The sequence below is a fragment of the Stegastes partitus genome, unplaced genomic scaffold, assembly GCF_000690725.1.
Source record: "Stegastes partitus isolate 25-593 unplaced genomic scaffold, Stegastes_partitus-1.0.2 Scaffold10, whole genome shotgun sequence".
Lineage (NCBI taxonomy): Eukaryota > Metazoa > Chordata > Actinopteri > Pomacentridae > Stegastes > Stegastes partitus.
The window spans coordinates 1,574,489-1,595,655 of record NW_007577741.1 but is presented as its reverse complement, the minus strand read 5'-3'; the positions used below and the strand labels follow the sequence as shown (position 1 = coordinate 1,595,655).

General features: G+C 41.7%; 2 protein-coding genes across 3 annotated transcripts in view; both read right to left on the bottom strand.

Annotated features, from left to right (window-relative positions):
• Positions 1-3,364, bottom strand: part of gnai2b (guanine nucleotide binding protein (G protein), alpha inhibiting activity polypeptide 2b) — a 55,726-nt gene extending 52,362 nt beyond the window's left edge. The window contains exon 1 of the mRNA XM_008286132.1: positions 2,558-3,364. Within this exon, the coding sequence (XP_008284354.1) occupies positions 2,558-2,675 (118 nt within the window). The 5' untranslated portion in view covers positions 2,676-3,364. The remainder of the gene's footprint in view (positions 1-2,557) is intronic.
• A 2,387-nt stretch (positions 3,365-5,751) lies between these two features.
• slc38a3b (solute carrier family 38 member 3b) overlaps positions 5,752-21,167 on the bottom strand; it is a 30,144-nt gene continuing 14,728 nt past the window's right edge. For both annotated transcript variants that reach the window (XM_008286112.1, XM_008286120.1), the window contains 12 exons: positions 21,038-21,111; positions 20,561-20,653; positions 19,568-19,649; positions 15,811-15,893; positions 14,554-14,612; positions 14,044-14,223; positions 13,840-13,919; positions 13,663-13,763; positions 12,386-12,510; positions 12,163-12,307; positions 8,747-8,850; positions 5,752-8,650 (listed from right to left, as the gene is read on the bottom strand). In XM_008286112.1, the coding sequence (XP_008284334.1) occupies positions 8,546-8,650; positions 8,747-8,850; positions 12,163-12,307; positions 12,386-12,510; positions 13,663-13,763; positions 13,840-13,919; positions 14,044-14,223; positions 14,554-14,612; positions 15,811-15,893; positions 19,568-19,649; positions 20,561-20,653; positions 21,038-21,111 (1,231 nt within the window). In that variant the 3' untranslated portion in view covers positions 5,752-8,545. The remainder of the gene's footprint in view (positions 8,651-8,746; positions 8,851-12,162; positions 12,308-12,385; positions 12,511-13,662; positions 13,764-13,839; positions 13,920-14,043; positions 14,224-14,553; positions 14,613-15,810; positions 15,894-19,567; positions 19,650-20,560; positions 20,654-21,037; positions 21,112-21,167) is intronic.

The following is a 21,167-nucleotide window of genomic DNA, read 5'->3' as shown; positions in this document are numbered from 1 at the left end:
ATGTTGAGGTTAATTGGTGATTCTAAATTGTCCGTAGGTGTGAATGTGAGTGTGCTTGGTTGTCTGTCTCTAAGTGTAGCCCTGTGATAGACTGCCGACCTGTCCAGGGTGTCCCCTGCCTTCACCCTAAGTTGGCTGGGATAGGCTCCAGCCCCCCCTGCGACCCTAATGAGGATTAAGCGGTGTATAGAAAATGGATGGATGGATGTTTTTGGACCTTGTAGGAGGAAGCCGGAGAACCTGGAGAGAACCCATGCTGCACGGGGAGAACATGGAGACTCCACACAGAAAGATCCCAGGTGTCCACACAGGGACGCAAACCGGCGACCTTCTTGCTGTGAGGCAACAGTGCTAACCAACTGCCCCACCTTGCAGCAGTGCACAAATTTTAAACTAATGGGTGCATAAAATCAACAACAGCAGACAATTAAATGGTTAAATTCAATGATGACAATTAATCATACACATAAACTGGACAATCATACCCGCCCTAATCATGCACATTTCCTACAGCAGACATCCGTTCTGTTATTAACACCTGCTTGCATTACTGTGACATGTCAACATGTCTTCAAGCCGTCTGCCTCTAATTCCAGTTTCTTTAGTGTTCTTTAAACGATACTCTGCTGATGCCGAACTCGCTGCTGTCAGTTGCGTTGTGCTCCCTCGCAGGGCACATCAGTCAACTGTCAGCGCCTGTCTCCGTGAAATACCAGCTCCACCGCGTTGACGTCATGAAATTTCAAAGCCACACACACACACACACACACCTGATTTAAAAGCTAAAGAGCAGCCTGACAATGGCTGACACAAGGTGAAGCCAGTCACAGATTTACAGCAGAATAAAGAAAAGGGCAACTTCAGCCATTGTGATGTGACAGCGTTTACCGGCAGGAGCACATGTGTAGCAAAAGAGCAGAAGTTAGCATTTAATCAGAGGACGCTATGCCATCACGGGAATACGAGAAGATACGTGGCAGAAAAACCTCCAGGAGCATTTATCCATCAGATAGCATCAGCTTTGGAAGGTTTTCCATCTCACTGTTTGCTTGAAAGATCAACCTAAGCGCATAAATCTGTAGTGGTATTGATCCTTGTGATGCCGATAATCGACACAGAGTGCAGCCAAAAGTGTCTTCATATCTTCAGGTTATCAAGCCGTTGCCATCCTGCAGCTCCTCAGCACTCAGCTGGATCATGTGCTCTACGAACAGCTTGTCACCACAAGATGACACACTTCCAGGCCCACCTCCACCACTCACACACACACACACACACACACACACACACACACACAAACTCCTCGATACTGTATTCCAGTTCTTACTCGAGCTGCGTGCACATTTGGTGAGAAGGAGAGAGACAAAGCATGATGATGGCAAACAAAGACAGCTGAAATGGAAAAGAGGGGAAGTGAGGATGTGCTGATGAGTGGGAAGGTGTGTGTTTGCTTGTTTGTCTGTGTGTGCACACGCAGGAGGGAAGGGCAGAAGAAGGATGAAGGGAGATTTCAAGCTCCCCAATCTATTAAATAAAACATTCTCCCCTTCTCTCTGTTGCGAGCTGTCAAATGGGAATAGGATTGTTGCGTTCCTGTGTGTTTAAGAGTAGAGCTGAAGTGTCGCCCTGTTAATGTTTAGTCCTACTCCACAGGCTTAATATATTGAATTAAGCTTTCTGGGAAAAATGCCAGCTCAAAGCTCTGAGAAACTGCATGTTGACACGGGGATATCTGACTTTTCTCCAAGTATATGGACACTTGTGTTGGCTAATTAATAGCACTGACTGCGCGACTATTAGCCAGAAAGGCATCCAAATGGCCTCTCACTCTGTGCTGAAGCTGTGAGCGAGTCCCTATCTTGGATATATTGAGGATGAACTCTGTAGTTTTGTGTCCTCATGGTTCCCTATGTAGCTGCTGGTGATATAATTTGATGTCCAATCTTTTTTTTAAACACTATTTGCAGACAAAGCGTTGACAGCCTCATGCTGAGCTGCCAGGACATTAATCAGAGTTTGCATTTTTGCAAGAAGGCGAGACTGTAACCAAGTGAAAGAAGGTTCTTCAGCCTAATGACGAGACACTCATCATCACAAATACAACGCCTCCACTGTGAAGCACGGCGGTGGCACCATCATGATGTGTGGATGCTGATATCTGACTTATCTCCAAATGTGTTGGCTAATTAATGTGTTTCAGTGCAACTATTAGCCAGGGAAGCATCCAAATGGCCTCTATTTCTGTGCTATAGCTGTGTCCAGCTCCTTGTCTTGGACATACTGAGGATTAACTCAGTAGTTTGATGCCTTCATGGTAGCAGACTGTGCTATAATTTGACATCCACTGGTTATTTTGCACTATTTGCAGACAGTTTTTTGATATTTTTCAGGACATGTTGAGCTGTTAGGATATTAATCAGATCATGTTTTAATGTTTAATCAGGAGCTATGTGGTTCTGACTCCAAAAACTGTGCACATATTTCTTTCCTGCGCCAACAAACGCTCCTTCTAGTTTCCCAGATGAACCTACGGAGCAATCTGCAAACTGTACATTACCTAATAAAAGCAGTTTCACTTCTCTGGCTGCCTTCTCTCCGTCCTCTCGGAGGTTTTTGTCAATCATCTTTGATCTCTCCGCGGCAGCTTTATCCTCGGCGCTCACCGTACAACCCATTGGATCCAAACGCAGGGGCGCACCGCTTGCCACTTGCGCAAAAACAACAAAATATAAAAACAGAGGTTACGGTGCTGATGGTTTCAGCGCGTCAGCCGATGCCAAGAATAACGATGGAGCAGCTTTTGCTTCCTGCACTGCCTTGACTGGAGAGGAAACAGCTTATTCCAGAGTTTAAATCCACGCGTAAAAAGTCAGTGTCCCTGCTTCTCTGGTCAACTCGGAGCTCAAAAGCCAAGCAGATGCATTCAGATCAGGAGTTGTTCACACTAAATCTCTGGCTGCTATATGTGGTCCATGCCGACACGCTCTGATGCCCTCCGTCCTGCATCCATCCACGGGCTCGGGTGTCTGTGCTCCGCGGCTGAAGCGCCTTCACTCGTCTTCTCGGCCTGCTTGAGCAGCTTCGTCCGTCCGTCGGTCGGTCGCGCGGCTGCTGCAGTCCTTTTTTCCTCGGCGCTCAATTACGCTCGAAAATCCTCAGATGTTCCTCAGATGACAATTGGAAGCAGTCAACCGGCCGCACCGACGTCACTTGGGCAACTTGTCGCGATAGTCCAATTAAATCAGGTGAACTCTCCACGGTTGCTTGTGTGGGAACCAATTAGAGGGGAAGCCAGCGAGGCGTGATTTCAGGAGTGTGATGTGCAGACTGCAGTGGGCGCTGTGCCAACCTCATTCCTCTGCATTTGTCGTGGCTGCAGACCCCGGAGACGACGGATGCAGCGTTGTGCAGCGGTCAGAGACGCACCGGGTGACTGGGCGCGCTGTGCGTAAGCCGCGTTCTCTGCGCAAAAGGTGCGGAGTGTGCTGTTAAAATGGCTAATGAGTCTTTGCGTCACATGTTTATGAAATACCTTGGCACATAATTAGGCCGTGAGAATAAAGGGTGCACAGCGCCACCAAATGGACATAAATGGATATATGTCTGTACATAATAAGAATAAACTTTTTTCATATTCCATACAAGAAATGGAAATAAACTTGAGTATTATTGTACTTTCAAAAGGTGGAGTTAAATCATTAGCAGAAAGAAGTGAAATAAATATTACAATAATCCCCTCCACTATCAGTCTTCTAAAAAAAAATGCACAAGAGTAACATGGAATAGAATTTATGTATTTCATGCAAGAATTGTTTTGCCAGTTTCATGTTTGAAGCCATAAAGGAGACTTTTATTTGTTATATCTTGAGATAAACTGGCTCATGATGAATTTACTGCAAGGTCCTGTTCTTAGTCTGGCTTCTTTTTTTTCTATTTGTAACAAGAAATAAATAGGAGTGTGCTGATAAGAGGTTCTATCTGTTGAGTGGATGTCTGGAATGCAAAAAGTTGCATTGCTAATGGACGTCTAATTTGCCATTTACTAGCTGTTGCCTGCCTGCTGTTAATGTGATGTTTCCTAAAGTGCAAGAACTTTAGAGTGCCTGAGATATCAGACTTACACAAAGCCGATGCAGCTTGTCTGCTCTTGTGACCATAAACGATGTGTTACAGTAAAAACCCATGTTGACAGAACAAGGTCAGCGGCGAGGGATCATGTCGACCAACAGTTTGGATTTAGTGTTTTTCGTAAACATGGCCTAGCCTTGACAGATATGATGAGTACACTGACCAGTCGTAGATAAACTGCTCTTTGTACAAAATGTGTGTGTGTGTGTGTGTGTGTGTGTGTGTGTGTGTGTGTGTGTGTGTGCTCGGGGATGAAGACGGTAAGCTCCTGTACAGTGCCTATAATAAGTGTTTCTTCTCCTTGGATGTCTTCTCTCCTGATTACTTTTCAACATTGAATAATGATCAATTTAATTTGACTTTTTTGACAAGAATTTACAAAAAATACCCTTTATTTCTTTCTTAATGTGTCTCAAGTGATTGCAGTATAAAAACCCTTGAATCTAAAAGGTCCAGCCACCAGTCCTGGCTATAGGAGCTGTAGGAACAACACCCTGAGGACAAAAACAACTGTGTGAAAAGCATGTTGTCTGGGTTGTTCACCAGTCAGAGCTTCATGTCTTTCCAGAAGGCATGTGAGCGACTCTGAAGTCAGCTGCGAGAAGGTTCTTTGGTCTGATGAGGCTAAAATGAACCTTGTTGGCCATCAGACCAGATGGTCACAAAAACAACACTGGGAAGCACGGTGGCGGCAGCATCATGGTGTGTGGATGTTTCCCAGCAGAAGGCCTTGGAAGACTTGTAGTGGTAGGGGAAAGAATGAATGCAGCACCGTAGAGGGAAATCCTGGAGGACAACGTGATGCAGTCTGCAAGAGAGCTGCATTTTGGGAGAAGGTTTGTTTTCAACAAAGACAATAACCTGAAGCAAACAACCAAAGCTACACAGAAATGGTTTAAAGACAACACAGTGAATGTTCTGGAGTGGCCGAGTCAAAGCTCAAGCTTCAATCCAACTGAGAATTTCTGTTCACTCATAATCCCTGTGACACTTTTGCAAAGAAGAATCCAATAGAACTGCAGCATCCAGATGTGCACGGCTGAGTGAGACTCATCCTCCAGCCTCGATGCAGTAACTGCAGCCAAACATGCGTCTATTAAAGACTGCAATTAACTTATTTGACATTATTTTGTGTTTTTTTATCAATTGACTTTACTTTTGTTTTCACTTTGACATGAATGTATGGAGTAGCGAGAGTGCCAAATTACAAAAATAAATTAATAAAAGAATAAATAAATAAAAGTGGAAATAAAAAGAAAAATAAATACATTTGTTTAAAAAAAATGTAAAAATAAATTTTAAAATGATTTTAAAAAATAAAATCAAATTAATTAAAATGATTAAAATAAATCTAAATAAAAAATAAAAAAATAATGTTAAATTAATAATTATTATATTTATTCTTTTTTATTTCCACTTTTATTTTTTATTCTTTATTGATGTATTTATTCTTCTTTTATTTCCACTTTTTTTTTCTTTTATTGATTTCTTTTCGTAATTTGGCACTCTCACTACTCCATATAAAATAGCCTTTTTTTTGGTAAACTCTTGTCCAAAAAGCCAAATTAAACACAAAAACAATTAGCTTGAGTAAAAATGGAAATGATGACAACAGAGACAATCTAAAAACATCTACAATTATTTTATTGCCAAACTAAAACTGTCCCTGCTATTTACACTTTACAAGCTACTGTAAATATGCATCACAAATATAAAAGGTTTACATTTATATACATTATTTATATAAAGTCATGTCTAATTCACTAAAATCCATAGACCTTGTTATTTATTCATAGTCATGTTATTTCCATAGATTAACATCTCAAACAACAGCTATAATAAAATATCACACAGATTTTGTTTACGTACATGACAAATGCCTGTTTCATTTCATAATACGTCTGCTAATAAAACTGTGGTACCTGTTCGAGCTAAAGGCATTTCAAAGCAGTAGGTAGTCAGTTGTTATTTTGGCATGTGATCCCTTAAAGTGAAGAAAAACTCTTTCCATTAACCGTGACAAAGCGAACCCTTCATTTACACCACGACAACCACGGCAAATACACGTGGAAAAGCAAGGGACGGAGTTTGATACTTGGATTAAATACTTCCTCATAATTTGTCTGTAACAACAGGAGTCAGGTATGCTAAAAAAGCAAAGTGTTATAAATAAAATGAGACAAGTGAGGATTTACACTTGACTTTCTAAAGCCTGAGAGTTGTGACACGACATGAAACCATCTTTGGGTGCAAGTATTTGTTATCACATGTTCTCTTTTTATCCAAGGTTAAATATTGCATTGTTTTGTAAATATGTGATCTATATTCCTATAAATGTTACAGCAAAAAGTGAACTCATATGCAGTTAATTCCCATAATAACCATTCAAGTGTTGGAAGCGTTCATCCACGTACTTAAAGTCGAGCTAAACGTGTCTCCACAGACTGAACATGAGGAGGTCTAACACATCATTTCTTGTCACATCTTTTAAGAAAGGGCTTCGTAATACTAACAACTGCACAGATCGGGGCTTTTAAACTCTTCACTATAAGATGCCAAATGCACAGTATCACAATAACATCGACACATGACAGTGCTGGAAGGAAAATCTCTGCTACTGTGCGCTTCACGATAGCAACTACAGGACAGACTGGACCTCATGCAAAACATGAACCGTAGGTCTAAATATTCAACATGACTGATCAAAAATACTACAAACTAGTAAAGCAAAGACAGCGTATCAGAATCACAATCATTCAAATCATCGAATTTAAATCTGCCAGCCCACCAGCAGGCTCAACATCCTGTTGTAGGCTGAGTTTGATCTAAAAGGTGGGCTCACGTTTTCAAATGTATGGCTAGCCATGGACAAAGTTTTGGTTTTGTTTAATTTAAATGTTTTGAGATGTACACATTGCACAAAAAAAACTGTATCTCAGACAACCAAAACTATCTACATGGCTAGATAAGGAACATTTTCTCCATTTATTACTAGTTAGTGGAGAATATTTGTCATATATTTTAAATTTAGACGAACCCATCCTTTAAAGTCCTGCTAATTTAAAAGAATGGATGAAATCAGGAGCTGGCTGCTGGTCAGCTCTGCAAAAACCCTGGAGACTGTGTATAATAAGTGGCTGAGTGAGCTTCAGATGTGCACGTAGATGTATTTTTATCTTTGGACTGAGCCCGGCCGGCTTTTTAACCCTTGTTTCCTGTCATTATGCTAAGCTTTGTGCTAGCAGTAGCTGTAGCTTTACATGTTGTTTACAGGCATAAGAGAGGTGCTAATCCTTTCACTAAATAAACGTTTCATAAAATGTCTATTTCTTTTCAGAGCAGCCTTTAAAAAAACCCTCAAATTTGAATTTTCACTCAATGCAAGCATCATAGAACTTCAGTGAAGTGCTTTGATATTCTGACAGTGTGTGAAAATGTTCTTTAAGAAACCTTTAATGGGGGAATTAAACTTTTAAAGGATTGATAAACTTGTACTTGGTTTAAAACTGTACTTGGTTTACATTCAGTCTGGTATATATGTGCTCAATGTTTTATAAAGGGAGCTATCAAATCCTTAAATAAAGCACTTTGCATTTAATCAAGCTAACTATAACTCTGAGCTAAAACAAAATCATACACCACGTATTGGGATTATTAACTTCGCCATATACAGTAGTTAAATATAATCCATTTAGAAATTAAAAACACAGATAAAGTAGCTAGCTAAATAAATATACACTCCTGTTTTTACTGGATAGTTTGCATGCTGTTCCAAATGCTAAAAGGCACTGGGGTTTGTGAAGAAGGTTTGTTGATTTATGCATAAGGAACAAAAAAAACTACCGACACGTAAAATGTCAGCTGCAGCTTTAAAGCACTTCTTTGTCTTATAACACACAACGAGGAAGCTGCTGGTTCAGGATCAGATCACGACTGTCCTCTTCTGTGCGTCTCACGGATCATAATTTTAATGTTGTTTTGCTATTCCTCTTGTATACTGCATCTCAATTACCTCCCGTCTTTAGCAAAAAGACGATCATTCTCTATGTGTCCGTACAGTACCAGCTGCAGTTGTTTGTGTGTAAATAAAGAGGAAGCGACAGGAAAAGGACCGGGTGGCGCCCAAACAGACGGCAGCTTTAAAAAAAAAGACCCTGTTCGTTCCTGATTATTCAAATAAATTGCATTTTCATTGCTCTGCGTTAAATTAAATTATAAAATGTCATTATAAAAGTACTTTGTTCAGATATGTGTTAAGTTACAATCAGAAAGTTAATTTATTTGATCAATAAAAGGGTGATTCCTACCCATACTGTGTGTTTTGTGCTGTTGCAAACCCCACTGAGGTGATAGTGCTCCCTTTACCCTGACCGTTTAATGTACCCCTCTCCCAGGACCTCACACTCTGAGGCAGCATCTAGTGGGCTCCTGCAGCAAGGCCGCCCCCTGTTGTCCAGTCGATGAATATGAAGCTCAGACTCATGACCATGAAAGAGACGCCCAGAGCAGCAAAACAGACGGCCTGAGAACGAGAGGGGGAAACACACATCCAGGGTTAACTGTCACAAAAAGGCTGTATTACCACATTACTGTAAGTGATTGTAATTTAAGGCCTCACCACAATCTTGGGAGTAGAGTTCATGGGTTCATCCTCTTTGGGAACGATGCGGATGTAGAAGACAGCGGGGAAGATGAAAATGAGGCAGGGAGCTGACGTGGCGCCTGAAAGGACAAAGAGGAAGAACAGGTTGAAATCAGAGCATCGAAAGTTTGACTGAACACTAGAGACGTCCTGAGATCCTAAAACCCATTTTTGTTTACGTCCACTGTCACACCAGTTGTAAATCAGTCAGGATTACCAACATTATTTGTATTTGCTAAACGCCAGAATAATGAGAGAGAGAAGGTTTTTTTACTACTTTCTTCAAAGTTAGAAGTTTGCATCCACTAAGATGCCTTCAAACTATTTGTTAAAGCCCAGATGATGATGTCATGGCTTTGGAAGCTTTTGATTGGTTAATTGACAACATGTGAGTTAATTGGAGGCACACCTGTGGATGTATTTTAAGGCACACCTCAAACACGCTGCTTCCTTCTGTGACAACATGGAAAATCTAAAGAAATCAGACAAGATATCAGGAAGAGAACTGTGGACCTCCAACAGTCTGGTTCATCCTTGGGTTCAACTTCCAGATGGCTGAAGGTTCCACGTTCATCTGTTCAGACAGTTCTATCAAGTATAAACACCATGGGAATGTCCAGCCATCATAGCGCTCAGGAAGGAGACGGGTTCTGTGTCCCAACCCCAGAAGAGGAAGAAGACATCACTCCAGAAGAAACATCAAAAAGACAGATTGTAGTTTGTAGATGCACACAGGGACAAAGAGCTTCATCAGTGGAGACATGTCCTGTGGTCTGATGGAACTAAAACTGTTTGGCCTTGATGACCATCAGTACATCTGGAGGAAAAAGGAGGAAGCTTGAAGCCTGAGAACACCATCCCAGCTGTGGAGCACAGGGGTGGCAGCATCATGCTGCAGAAGGGACTGGTGCACTTCACAGAATAGATGGCATCATGAGGAAAGAACATCATGTGGAAATATTGAAGCAAGATCTCAAGACATCAGCAGGAAGTTAAAGCTTGGACACTAATGGGTCTTCAGATGGACAATGACCCTCAGCATAGCGCCAGATTAACTACAGAGAGGCTTCAGGACAACAGAGTCAATGTTGTGGAGTGGCCATCACAAAGCCCTGATCTCGATCCTGGAGAACATTAGTGTAGCAAGGAGACCAACAAACCTGACTCAGTTCCACCAGTTCTGTCAGGAGGAATGGGCCAGAATTCATCAGACTATGGTGAGAAGCTTGTGGAAGGAAACCCAGAACATTTGACCCAAGTCATAGAGTTTAAAGGCAACGCTACCAAATGGATGGATGGAGATGGATGTCAACTTCTGACTTTGAAGAAAGTCATGAAAACTTCTCTCTCTCATTATTCTGGCATTTAGCAAATAGAAATATTGTTGGTAATCCTAACTGACCGGAAAAGTTTAGTCTGATTTAATGTCAGACAGTGAGAAAAAAAACATTATGTGCCTTTTAATACAGTGGATGTAAACTTCTGGTTTCATCCACTTGCCAACACAGACGTCCTCTGGTTGCAACAATAACCAATAGGATGCTCCTGGTTGCTCCACCTAGTGGCGCAACCAGGTACTTCAACTACAAGACTTAAAGTGTTTATTATCTACTAAAATGGTGCATCGGCAGATACTAGAAAATAAATGTCTGTCAATGTCTCGGATCAGGACATTACGACTGAGCACAGCAATATATATATGAAACACATATAAGACTTTTCTTTTTAATTAATTTTCTTTTTTTTCTATTTATTGATATGATCAGGCATCATGTATATGTGTTCATGTGTTTAACTTGCAACAGAAGCTGTATGACAAACGTAAATATCCTTCACAATGGACTCTAATGTTATTATTGAGATTTTTAGTTTAAGCCTGTGTACAGAAGAAATCTGTCTGAGTTTAGTTTAGTCACAACCTGTCTCATTCATTAAATGTTTTAGTGATAATACCCCAAGGCTGTGGACATAACATGGAGATCAGTGGGACAAGTATCATTCTAAATTAGTTGGTCTTCGTTTGGACGATAAGAAAAACAGTTGAACAATACTGAAGGATTAATAAATTCAATGCCATACTAAAAAAATTACAAAACATTAAGAACATCAGTGAGTTAACCAGTGTCACTAAACTTATTAACATACTTATAAAAAAAACAACAGAAATATTTAATGGAGTATGCTTAATGGGGCATGTAGAAGCCAATAATGTAATAACACGATAACGCAATAAATTTGCACTTTTTAAAATGTAATAGGCCGATAATGTAATAAAAGTCCTGAACCGTAATATCTTTTGGCCAATAACATAACAAGTTAATGTGTTATTGGCCTGGTGAAAAAGATAAATAGAATAAAGCTTTGCAAAAGTAATAACCGTGTAATAACCAAGTAATAAGCTATTACGTTATTGGTTCAGGACTTTTATTATGTTATCGGCCAGTTATCACGTTATTGGCTTCTACAGGGCATTTGTTTTGTTTATTTACTTGTTTACTCATCATTTTATTCATATCAAGGTGTAGCTTCTTTTTGGTTTTGGTTTAATGTTTACATAGCCGCTGTTAGGATCTAAAAAAAAAAATGTCTAAAGCACACAGAGGAGCACAGTTCAGCTCCTTCTACAGCATCATGGGCACAGCTAGGAAATATTACAGACAGTAAAAAAACACAAATAGCTTCTTCTTTCTACTGTTTTTACCTCATTTTTTCTGTTTTTCTGCTTAAATTTAACATAGCTATTCTCACATATATACATATTTACACAACAAACACAACCTCCGATGAAAACAGCTCCACGTGTTGCATCATCTAATATTTTATCTTCCGTTTCTGTGCATAGGTGAGCTCCATGTACTCCCGCATATCTACCTAAATACATCCACATGTTTGTAAAAGCTGAAGCTTTGACCGGGTCCTTGGTGGTCGTTTAACTTAATGTTGTCAACTTTCACCTCTGACCCGCGAAGCATGACCCGCAATCTGAGGACAAAGTGTGACAATAATATTGACTCAAGCGAGCTGTCGGTCGGTCCGAGCGAGCAAACATGCTCTGGTCACGTGTTTTTGTTGTGTTTTTTTTTTTTGCATCAGGAACGAGAAAGTCTGAAACACAACAGACGTGAAATGGGGATTTAGTCTGCAAATTAAAGATCATAATACAACCTGCACTCAGACAAATCAACACGAGTGAATGAGGCAGGCATGAAGGACTTGTTCTCTTGTTTTTTTAGGTACGACAAGGATTTTTCTTTTATGTGTGCGATTAAAAAACATTACCAAGAGGAGCTGATGGCCGTTAAGGCTCAAGGTGATACGTCTACATCAGTTTGTTATATAGTTGAAGGCCTTACACGAGGACAACATCTCTGTTGATTCTGTGCTTTACTAACCAATGATGCCGAAGATGCCCAGAATGTTGGGGGCAAAGATCACCAGCATGTTGATGAGGGTGAGCAGAACGAGAGCGATGCAGGTGTGGCGTATCCAGTTGAAGGACTTGGTGGGGAACAACATCTGCTGGATGGCTCTACGCACCTGAGGGAAGGATGAATGCGCTTTAGAAAAAAGACACAATTGAGCAATAAGTAAATAGACAAAGGGCCTCGAGCTTACAGGAAACAACACGATCGGGACCGTCAGCGTCACGGCGGTGAGGACGGCGACGCGCACACACAGGATCAAAGTGTCATAGGGATCGATCCGGCTGTAGGTGTGCAGCAGTTCGGGCTCCACATTGTCTGCAGGAATAAGAGGAGAGCTTATTATTGCATGTGGATATCAGTGAACAGTAATAAGGTTGTAACAGAGCGAGTTACGTTATCACGGTCACCACCAGAGGGCGCCTGGACTCCATGAAATAAGCAAATGGTGTACAAGGTTTAATGAATGTTTTTTTTTTTTCTTCAATGCAGAGAAAAACTGGAGGCATCAATACTCGCTGAGAGTAAAATAAATCACTGGTTAGAATTTTTATTTTTTTATTTTTTTTAAATAAGGGAGTTTTTTTTCACAGAAGTTCTAAAATGATATTTTGTCTGCTTGCTGTTACTGTATTAATTTATTCAATTTACATTGAATTTATATATATTGAATTTACACATATTTAATTAATTTAATTTAATTTAATTTAATTTAATTTAATTTAATTTAATTTAATTTTATTTTAATTTAATTTATTTTCTACATTCGTATCCCCGTGCATTTTTCTTTTATTTGTGTGGGACACTGAATGGAAATTAGTCTTGTGCTAAATGTGGCATATTTACTGCAATCTGTGATTGTACGTTCCGTAATGTCCCGTCCAAACAAACAAACAAACAAATAAATAAATAAATAAAAGCTGCATTGGGGAAAGGTTTTAATGTACATTTGTTAAAGTCTCAGCAGCTTTGATCACAAATTGTTGCCCAAGTTATTTTCATTTCTCTATTATACACTAAGTCACCAGTTGTTGCTGTGAACAGATAATTGCAAACAAATGCGCTTCAGTTAATTATGATTCTTTAAATTTCTTGCTTAATATTTAATTACATAACTTCCGGATAATGGTGCTTTTAAAACAGTTCTCCTCTACCGCCAAATGGGCTTTAATTTGCATGGTGCAGCTTTTAAATGGCAAAACGAGCAAACTGACAGGTTTTTAATATTTGGACCTTGATCCTTTTTTTCCTTTTTTTAAACCTTAATTGCCTCTCTTTGAAAAAAGCATTTCTTTTTATTTATTGTGTCCAAGCCAAAGCAGCATTCTGTCCGCCTCACTTTTTATCGTTTGACAGGAAGACACAACCATCAGCACACTGACTATCTGACTCGTGTATAAACATTTGTATTCATCCACTAGTGCTGACAACATTAAGAGCAAAAGAAGTGCCAGGGACAGCTGTTCTCACCATAAAAGGTCAGGTACCCAAAGAGAGCTGCCAGAAAGTACATGGTGTACATGACGAGGATGGAGAGGTTGGACACCTTCTGCATCTTCTTCTGTGTTGGACTGAAATCAAGCAGTTGACAGTTATGCAAATGCAACATTTCTCAATGGTATCAAATATTACAGAGCGGTGACTCACTTGCGTAGCTCGGTGTAGATGGGCAGAACCTCAGGGTGGCAAACAAAAGCGAAAGCCAAGATGGGGATGGTGTAGGCTGTCTGTGAAGGAGCACATAAACACGTGACTCTCTATTATTAGCAATGCTGTTAAGCCTCCAAATAAAAGCGTGTGAACTCAGGTAAGTGTGGCCGCAGTGTTCAAGAGTGATTCATGTCCACGTACCTGTGAGTTGACGGTGAACATGCGTGGGGTGCAGTGGGAGTCATCGTGGGCGTCCTCGTGAATCAGACCGTTGTTGTACTCGTGAACGTGGCTCGAGACGTTCAGGCTGTGGTGGGCAGCGGTAGTGTTGTGTGAGAACTCCTCAAAGGGGCAGGGAATCTGAAACTTCTTATAGGTAACCTGAAGAAAAGAGGAGATGTGTCAGTAAACAAGAGCCTCAAACCATCAACGACAAGCTGAAAAAAAAAAAAACGCGCTTCAAACCAGATTAGGGTGACTCAGCTTCTAATTGCTCAGGTTTTACTCTCATGCTTTGATGTGTCTAAGTAGCTGTTACATTCGCCTTATCAAACACATCCACATACCGCTGAAAATAGAGACCGGGGTGGGAAAGACACAAGGGTGGGAAAGTGAAAAGCATATGTGCCAGAAAGACATGCCAAAATAAATGAGGCTTCGTGTGAAAAGTAACTGTGATGATGTGCCACTGTGTGAGCTGGATCGACTTACCGCGGTGAGAAAGAACACCATGCAGCTGAGAGAAAACCCACTGGTGTAGCCGAGGTAGCCTGAAAGTACAAGGAAAGAGAAATTGTTGACCGGGACAACTATTAACAAAACGTCCAAGAAGTCTACGGACAGAAAAAGATTTGCTCTTCCCTGTAATAAACCATCCTGACAATGTGCAGATTGACCTCACAGCGCTGTGAGGGCAGAAACAACTTTTTCTAAGTTTGAACTGTGTTATAATGAACGGATTACGATTGAATCGAGAGCGGTAATTGAGCACCTGCCGTTTCCGCAGCCGGCAGTCGGATAAAAACACACTAATTGCTCGACTTTAATGTAACGGCTTCATCAAAACGTCACCGCGTAAGTTGGCTTCGAATCAAAAGAAACTCTTAATTAACAAGTTCTAAATATAGAAAATGCTTCTTACGAAGAAATGCATGAGTTAGATAAACGTACTGCAGAAGAAAAAAAATCCTTTTGAAATCCTGGAAAAGAGCAAAACTATTTAGTGTGAGTTATGAATAATGAACAGACAAAAAAGTAAAACGACAAGATGTTATAAAGGGACAGTGAAGAGAAGGACGTTGAGTAAGAATCTATGGCACTGTGGCCCAGAAACAACAGCTGGAACTTCTGGAGGCCCAGCTAGGGTGTTTGATGTGAAAATAAAAATTATTACATTAAACTTAAAATCAGGATATTGTACAATAAATCATTGTGAGATCATGTGTCAAACTGATGAGAATCTTCCGTAATTTTTTATAATGTTAAGACTTTATTGCAGACACATGGGGGAGTTGCAACAGGCGTCCCTGGCCTCGGCTACAGCTGAACCTTCTGCTTGGTTCCCGGTCAGTGTCTGGACCCCTTCAACTGGATTAAACGGATTGGATTGTTTGAGGTACCAGTGAGACGGTTTGAGATCAGTGAATTTGAATTCTTCTCAGCTTATCTTTTATCACAGCGATTGCAAAATATTTCCACCGGCTGTGCCAGCGTGCGAGTACGTGATTGGTCGCCGCAGCATTTTGTCAACATCGAGGGGAAAGTTTCTGAACTGACCTCGTTTGAATTAGTAAAGAGGTTGTGGTTTGATATGCAGGGCCGCTGTCAGATAGTATTTTATTTGTTTATCTACATTTACAGATGATATACCTCAATCACACCAGCTACAACACACTGATGGCTCCCGGTAATGGACTCAAATGTTAAATTTAGGCATGTTAAAGACACCATTAGGTTAGCGTTACTCACCAAGCTGCTTCATTAAAGCCAGGGGCAGGATGATACTGGCAGAGACCATGATGACCAGGTAGTTTCCATTCAAGTACCACAGACTGTTTGGAGGGAAAGAAAAAAAAAGTCTAGTTTACTTTGGTGAGCTCCATATTTCAAACACTGGCACTGAGACTCATCACACACAGGGACAGAGACAGAAACAGAGTGGAAAGTCTACGAAAGTGACAAATTGGTCTATATGTTTAACGAAACTGTCAGGGCTGCTTTTAAAATTGTGTAATCTGAGAGCACGTGTTTGAAAGAAATCTAGCGGCCCAAACGGTTGATGTGCTGCATTCTGTCAGGCCAGCAGTAACCTGTTGGGAACGTCCTTGGCCTCAAGATTGTGGAAAAAACGTGTCTGCTTATGTTGCTCTCGACCGAAGCCCTGGAATAGAGCGTTACGTAACTGGGATGATTTATGCGACAGTTCACATGCGGAAAAGGAAGATTAAAAGTGGACCCCGAACAACACAGAAGTTAGCAAATGTCACCAATGTCAACATCTCAGTTCCATTTAATTTGCTCCTTCAAGACATAAAAACACACGAACATGGACAGATGCATCTGATCCGCCTGCCCTGCTGCTGCATCATCGTTTCCTATATGTGAGATGGCACATGTCCTCCCGTTAAACATACCGTGCATGCCCTTCATGAAACACTCCTCCCTTGTATAACCTAAATAGTCCACATCACATGTACATATGTGTGTTCTTAACACATGCGGGCCTGCTGGTGTGAGGATGCAGCGAGACTGGCTGCGTGTCACAGCGTTCCTGTTACGGTGACCCAGTGTTGTAATATAGGATGAACATGAGATAATAGACTATCAGTTCTGGCATTATTGTTTATCACAAACAGATATCATGTGGTTTATACTGGAGGTGTTTTTAGTAAACAGATGGTTTGAGGGCAGCTGTGGTTCAGGTGGTAGAGCGTCTTGTCCTCCAATCGCAGGTTTGATCCGCTGCCCCTCCACAGTCGAAGCGTCCTTGGGCAAGACACTGAACCTGAAGTTGCTCCCGATGGTAGGCAGCACCTTCCATGCCAGCTCTGTCACCATTGGTGTATGAATGTGTGTGTGAATGGGTGAATGAGAAACACATTGTTAAGTGCTTTGGATAAAAGTGCTATGTAACTACAGACCATTTACCATTTAGATGGTTAAACAGCTTATTCACAGACCTGTGAGCGTATATTCTGACGACAATAATAGTAAATCTGAAGTATCAGCAGCTGAGGAAGCCCAGCAACATGCAGCTTATAGAAATTACTGTCAAACCATTAAAGCCTACTGTCTCCTAAATCCTGTGTACAGAAAGTCTTTGTGCCCTCCAGCCCCTCTTCAAGCGACTAAGCCTGTTATTCTTAGCCCTGAATGAAACACAACCAGTGGGATCATCTGTCGGCCATAACCCCTACAGGCTGGAGCACACCGTGATCTATCAGATCAGCCGTATGTGTGCGTGCGTGCACGTACGTGCACATGCATGAGTTTTTGGAAGAGTCCCTTGAAAGCAAGAGGAAACCACACAAATCCCAGGTCATGCCTCCTTTGGCCCTTTGGTCAGTGGGTCATTTCAGATGATCCACTTTCGCACGCGGGAGTCACTTGAGATGGACCACTCGGGTCTGGAGTTCAAATTAAAGTCAAGTTCTTGAGCACAAGTCCAAATCAAATTTAGGTCATGTTTTGAAGGACTCCAAACGGTATTTTAACATTTTGCTTGTGAGGTTTCATCAGTGGTGTGCTTTTCACATCGCTGAGAAAACGTCTGTTTTTCCTTGAAGTGACACTAATCAGGTCATAGTGGTAATGAATCACACGGCCACAAGCATGCAAAGTCACTTCCAACGACCCTGTAGATCAGGGGTGTTGAATCCTGGTCCTCGAGGGCCGCAATCCTGCAAGTTTTAGATGTTTCCCTCTTCCAACACACCTGATTCAAATGATCAGGATGGTTATCAGGCTTCTGCAGAGCTTGTTGATGAGCTCATCATTTGAATCAGGTGTGTTGGAAGAGGGGAACCTTTTAGGCCTTGCGGGTTTGGGGCCTTGGGGGCCCGGGTTGGACACCCCTGCTGTAGATGCCCTCATTTCTGCAGCTAGTGTCCTTCAGCTTAAAGTTTTGGTTTTCTCGCCCTCACATTTATGGTTTTATGTGAGTCTCATGACCATCATAGTGTCATTTCTCAACACAGCATGTTTGTGCTGTCTTATGTATCTGCCTAGCACCAAATGGCACAAAAAAACACAAAATTAGCAAAGTAAGTGCCCCGAAAAAGTTTATTAATTAATCTCTTTTCCTTGAGTGTTTCCGTGACTGCATCTGGCTCAAGTCTGAAATCTGCTCTGGGTGAATCCCTGCTACGTTCAAATGTCTGATTCTCTCAAACACTCCACTGCAAAGTGTGCATTATACCAGATAACCCTCACAACTTCCAAATGACACAACGAAACAGAACTCACATGTACACTATGTACCGATAGAAACAACTCGAGCTACAAGTGAAAGGTACTCGACTGTCCATCGGCCACACGTCATTACTCGTCTATTTAAAGAGCCGCCGGTCATAAATAAAGCCCCACCCCGCCATCCGCCCATCATTCCACCCAGTTCTTGTGACGGCGTGGATTCAAACAGCAACACGAGTGCGGGATGGAAACGAACAGCGTGTGTCTCGGTTGTTGGGACTTGGCCCTGAGCTGACCCGTGCCCATGTGACGCCACCTGCTGCTGCCACTTCTCTGTGTGTTCATGTGAGGTACACTGAGGTGTCCTAATGCTTGTTCTAATGCGTCAATTTGAGGTGCTTGGCAGTTGGGTTATTCCAAGTAATTAGCCATAGTTGTTTTTGTGGATTTATGCTCAGCTGCTTCTGTCTCTTCGTGAAATCCTAGACTGACTGGATCAGGATTCTGGTGCGTCTGTACCAGCTGTTGCAAGACTCCTACTTGCTCTTTAGGACTGGACATGCAGTTTGAATGTGGGACCTCCCTGACGCTAATGGGCAAACATTTAAATATTTATAAATGCCACACTCGAAAATTATTCAGCAATTAAGCGTGATCACTTTCCCTTCGGAGAGCTTAGACCTGCGGTTAAGAGTTTACTGAAGAGCATAAGTAGGAAAACAAGTCCTTGCTAGACAACAGCGGGGAGATTGTTCAGGCCACATGTCTCAATAGACTTCTTGTGTTGAGACATTACACAATTCTGCGAAATATTACTGAATGGGAGTCCTTGGAGACGACTGTCTGGAGCAGAACGGCTCCTTCACATAGTGTAGCTGCAGTGGCTACACGGGGTTTGATTTTAGCACAAGGTTTGTTTTTAGATCTGAACAGGCAGCTGGAATCCACTTCAGTCCTGCATGTCCTTATGCAGAGTGTCTGTGTCTGTGGCATGACTCTGACGTGAACACTGCCTGCCTGCGCAAGCTGACAGCAGCGAAGGTTTGTGTTGTGTGTATATGTAACCGACAGACACCCAATCACACCCCCCCACGTTGCTCAGCCAATTCCAAGTTTCCAATCTTATCGCACACACCACCCCCCCTCCCTCCACACCGACTGAGTCAATACATGGTACAAACTGGCTGCCCACATAGCCTGCCAGGCCCCTTGACCCTGCACACGGTGTCTGAGCTCAGGCAGGAGTCACATGCCTTCCACTGGCACCGGCACTGTGGTGTTGACACTGAAGGGGAGCATAGATGATAATACTCACTCAGAGTTGGGGTCTGCCTTCAGGAAAGCTTGGATGACCAGAGGTAACTCAGATTTGACAATGTACAGGTAGCTGGACATAGCTGCAGCAAGAGAAGTCAGAGGAAACGTGAGAATGAGTGGACGACCATACCTGAGCGCATACATGCTGGAACATTATTAAACAGATATCAATGAAGTCATGTCACAACATTGTCAACACTGCAGCTTTATACTATAAACTCTTATAAAAAGTTGGGTGTTTCAGTAATCTGGGGAAGATTTTTTTTTACAGATGGGCAAAATGTTCCTGCTTGCTACTTTAAGGCAAACAAAAAAAAGTAGTATTTCACCAACAGGAACTACTTGTAGGTTTTGTGTTTGCGTCAGAAGGAAGCGGTGCACTCAGGTGACCCTTCAGAATGGAGTCACACTGCACTGATTGCATTCACACCTGGATGAGATCAGATTACAGCGTCCGTCCGTCTGCCTCCATATGTGGACTGGTTGGTTCTGTGTGCATTCACATTTCACACATCTAGATTATTAATCAGATCCCATGTTAATACCAGGTGTGAATGATATAACTGGCAGCAGTCAAGTGGGATTGTTTTCATTTGCAAGTACTGGATCAATGTTGGACTGAAAATCTGTATCAAAAACTTGCACTCACTCTAATTTAGCCGGTCGTGCTGGTGAATTAACTTAATGATGATCTAATTTTTCTCAACAAAGCTTTGGTCAGAGATTTCTATTCACACATGCTGTTCGATGAGTGGGAGGAATTCTCTGAAATGTCATCCCCACAGAGAACACGGCTGTTTACCAACATGACTCTGATTCTTTGCTCTAAGCACTCTTCCATACCCTGTACTTATAACTAAGAACAAAAGCCAGTGGTTTAGATGAATCTAGTCATGTGTGTGGCCGTGTGTAAGTCACAGTGTCGCGATGGGGTGTTTGCAGATATTCAGCATCTTTGTGAACACATTAATCAGTCGCTCCGGCTCCTCACCTCCAATGTTCTGCAGGGTGATCGCGATGCCAGCAGCCATTTTTCCAGGAGTGCCGAAGGCCCTGTACCCCAGCTGCTCATAGGCTCGAATCCCTGTAGGCGGATTACAGACAATATCAGTTGTACAGATGTTCCTCTACAGGAAAACAGTTGCACATAAGGCCATGTTTCACAGTTTTATTATTTGTCTGGACATTTTAGGCTTTGCCACACACCACAATACAGAATAGACAGTTTTATTACAGTTCCTTCATGGATTCAGTCGGAGAAGTTAAGCTGACTGAAAGACAAATTGTTTAATGATATAGTGTGTTTAAACCATTTTTTAAATTAACAAGCTTTAAGTCAAGTATGCAACTAAAACGGTCCCTGATCCAGCTGCAGCAGAACTGTTGCACTGCGTTCTGTCGTTTTGCTAACATAGAATGCTGTTGTCCTATTTCTTTACAAAAGGCTGAGACGCGACACCAGGCTTACCCACAATGCCAGAGGATTTGAGCAGCAGATGAATGGAGTAAGATGACAAGGCTGCTACTGCAGTCAGAAGAAATCTGCGACACAATACAGAAGAGGAAGTCAGACATAGAAACTGCATTTTACACGTACT